The 2987-nt window shown below is 44.7% G+C and overlaps 1 protein-coding gene across 1 annotated transcript; it reads right to left on the reverse strand.

Annotated features, from left to right (window-relative positions):
• Positions 1 to 947: 947 nt before the first annotated feature.
• Positions 948 to 2576, reverse strand: hspb9l (heat shock protein, alpha-crystallin-related, b9-like). The gene is made up of 2 exons (XM_080509321.1): positions 2090 to 2576; positions 948 to 1621 (listed from the first exon to the last, which is right to left on the reverse strand). Exons 1-2 carry the CDS (start codon positions 2417 to 2419, stop codon positions 1280 to 1282), a joined length of 672 nt encoding a protein of 223 aa, XP_080365447.1. The 5' UTR covers positions 2420 to 2576; the 3' UTR covers positions 948 to 1279.
• Positions 2577 to 2987: the final 411 nt, after the last annotated feature.

Genomic DNA, 2987 nt, shown 5'->3' on the forward strand with positions numbered 1-2987 from the left:
CCTTTCAGATTCTACATAATTATCTACTAGGACCCATGGAACACCCTCTAGTGTACCAAGTGTGCTGCCTTAGAGCTGCTTTGTGAGAAAATATAAAGCCCTCCGGCGGGGGATTAGCCCAGCAACGGCCTTCTTGTTATCATCTGTAATGAAGAGTTATTTCTCTCTGAGGATGAACTCTTTGGTTTGCATTATTTATTGGGTGTGTGGTGGTCCTGCTTCAGCTCCTTTCAAACTTTGATTTGACTGTTTTTCACTCGGACTCCATGTCCCCAGCCTCCTCTGGAACGTGAGAGAACTTCTCATGGAGGACGGTGTTGAAATCATTTCTCAGTTGAAATAACTGCTCCTCTGCTAAGCTTCCCATCACTGGAAGTATGTAGTATAGTGTGAAAAGTATGGATCTGAACACAGAACCCTGGGGAACTCCAGGGTTAACTTAATTCTGGGCTGAAGAGTCATTAACATGAACCAAGTGGAATTTGTCTGATGAATATGATAGGAACCAGTTTAGGGAATTGTATTTATGCCTATTTTTTTACAATTAAAAATACATTTTAATGAGGAAAAGTCTTGAGCTAGAACAGTTTTGGCAAATTTAAAAGTTTTGAAATGTCTCATAATGGTAGAATAACGTTTGAAAGCATGAAAAAACTTGGTGGTCATTTCAAAAAGTCCTAAATGGCAGAGAACATTTCTTTCACACATTTCTTTTTGCTGGATTCTGATAAAAAAAAATGTTTTAAGACAATTTAGACAAAAGATGATGAGAAATAGCTTCAAAGTGGAAAAAGTCCAAAGAAAGAAAGTACTTTGGTGGGGATTACAAACAAAGATTATATGATGTGAAATCCTAAATCCTCCTGAAAGTTTTTGAAACAAAAACTTTCATAATTTGTGAAAATTGTATAATTCTTTTCGAGAAAAAAAAACCAAAACAGTTGTTCATATCAGGTCGCTCTTTATTTCCGCTGAAGATTCAGACATTCTAAAACTATTGTTAAAACATCCAAGCAAAAGACAAAGTAGATCAAAGTAGAGTGTTTCAGTGTGTTTGGCCATAGATAATTATTAAAATAAATACACAAAAAATGTCATTAATATACAATTAGCTAGACAGTCATGAGTCCGGAATATGGCTTTTTAAAGACGTATTAATAGAAACTAAAATATGCAGCGACAAGTTGATCCGAATCAGTTAAACATCAAAGTGCGATTCATGTTCCCGACAAAAAACAAAACAAAACAAAAAAAAACCCCACAGAACTTCAGTAAAGCTTCAGTTCTTCTCTGTGGGGTGGCTCTCTGAGGGGGAGGGGCCCCCGGCTGGCTCCGAGCTGCTGGAGGTGCAGGTGGAGGTGCAGGTGGAGGTGGAGGTGATGGCGGGGGCCGAGGCCACGCTGATGGGGACGATCCTCTCCTTCCCGTCGGCCGCCGTCTTCTCGCGCGGCGCCTGGATCTGCAGCCGGCCGCCCACCAGCGAGCAGGTGACGGTCTCGGGGTCCACGCCGTCCGGGAGGTCCAGCTCCTGCCGGAACTCCTGGCACCTGTAGGAGTACGAGCCCCGGGGGTCCTCCTGCTTCTTCTCAGACCGCCCGCTCACCCGCAGCCGGCGGCCCACCTGCACCGCACACAAGTTCACACGTTAGCATCAGTTTTAATGCTACAATGTAGATATAATGTGTCAATGAGCCCCCCCCCCCCCCAGCACTGTTGTGTGCTTTTGTGTTTTCCTACAATGTTATTTTATACAAAACATCAACATTTGTTTGTGTCAAATCGTTATATTTTACAAAAAAGTAATTGTATGAGTTAAAAAAAAACCCACATACAAGTCTACTGTTTTGCAATATACAATAATCATGATAAAAAAATAAAAGAATCATTTAATATCTGTATTTCTTTGCTCATATTAAAGACAGTATTTCAAGAAAAAAGTTATTTGTGTGGGCATACACATTACTTAAAGAGTAAAATAAGTATATAGAAATAAAGTAGTTTAATGAGTAAATGGACTATATAGAAATAAAAGTCTATATTTCTGGGCATTTCTCAATGGTTGTATGAGGATCAACAGGCTCCCGCCCACCTGTTTGACTGACAGCTCCTCGGGGGAAAACTCCTTGGTGTCCAGACTCAGGGCGAAGCTGCCGCCGTCCCTCCCCAGCTCCTGGAAGGCGATGGGCAGGAAGGTGGAGGAGGAGGAGGAGTGGTCGATCTCCTCGAAGATCTTCTGGTGGAGCCTCTCCATGAACTCCATGCTCTGCCTCATCTCCTGCAGGTGGCGCACCATCTCCTGCTCCATCTGGTAGAACAAGGGCCTGGTCTCGGGCCACAGGCTGCGGATCGGCCAGTGGAAATCCATGAAGGGACTCATGGCGACGGGCGCGGTGGTCTGGAAAACGCTGGGACACAACATCCTTTCCGGAGGGCGATGGGGGCGACACAGAGGGAACTGTTTCTGTCTGTCTGTGATCTTCTGTCCGTCTGTGACCTTCTGTCTGTCTGTGATCTTCTGTCCGTCTGTGATCTTCTGTCTGTCTGTGATCTTCTGTCTGTCTGTGATCTTCTGTCTGTCTGTGCCTGACGGACTCCTGGCTCCTGTTTATATACAGTCACCCACTGACACCCCCACCAGAAGCTTCCAGCAGCGTTCCTCTGTGTGTGTGTGTGTGTGTGTGTGTGTGTGTGTGTGTGTGTGTGTGTGTGTGTGTGTGTGTGTGTGTGTGTGTGTGTGTGTGTGTGTGTGTGTGTGTGTGTGTGTGTGTGTGTGTTTTCAACCCGCTTTATAAAGACCATGACTAAGTGTCTCGCCGCAGAAATAGAACAAAGTTGAGGCCACTGGCATGTGGCAGCTGGACACTAACACACACACACACACACACACACACACACACACACACACACACACACACACACACACACACACACACACACACACACACACACACACACACACACACACACACACACACACACACAGAGAG

The sequence above is a fragment of the Blennius ocellaris genome (genome assembly GCF_963422515.1).
Source record: "Blennius ocellaris genome assembly, chromosome: 14".
NCBI lineage: Eukaryota > Metazoa > Chordata > Actinopteri > Blenniiformes > Blenniidae > Blennius > Blennius ocellaris.

Bases quoted from the DNA above. Each gene is read 5' to 3' on its own strand.
- hspb9l (XM_080509321.1), bottom strand. From the start codon at position 2,419: ATGTTGTGTCCCAGCGTTTTCCAGACCACCGCGCCCGTCGCCATGAGT. The intron at 1,622-2,089 runs GTGGGCGGGAGC...TGTGCGGTGCAG, and splicing joins AGGAGCTGTCAGTCAAACAG to GTGGGCCGCCGGCTGCGGGT.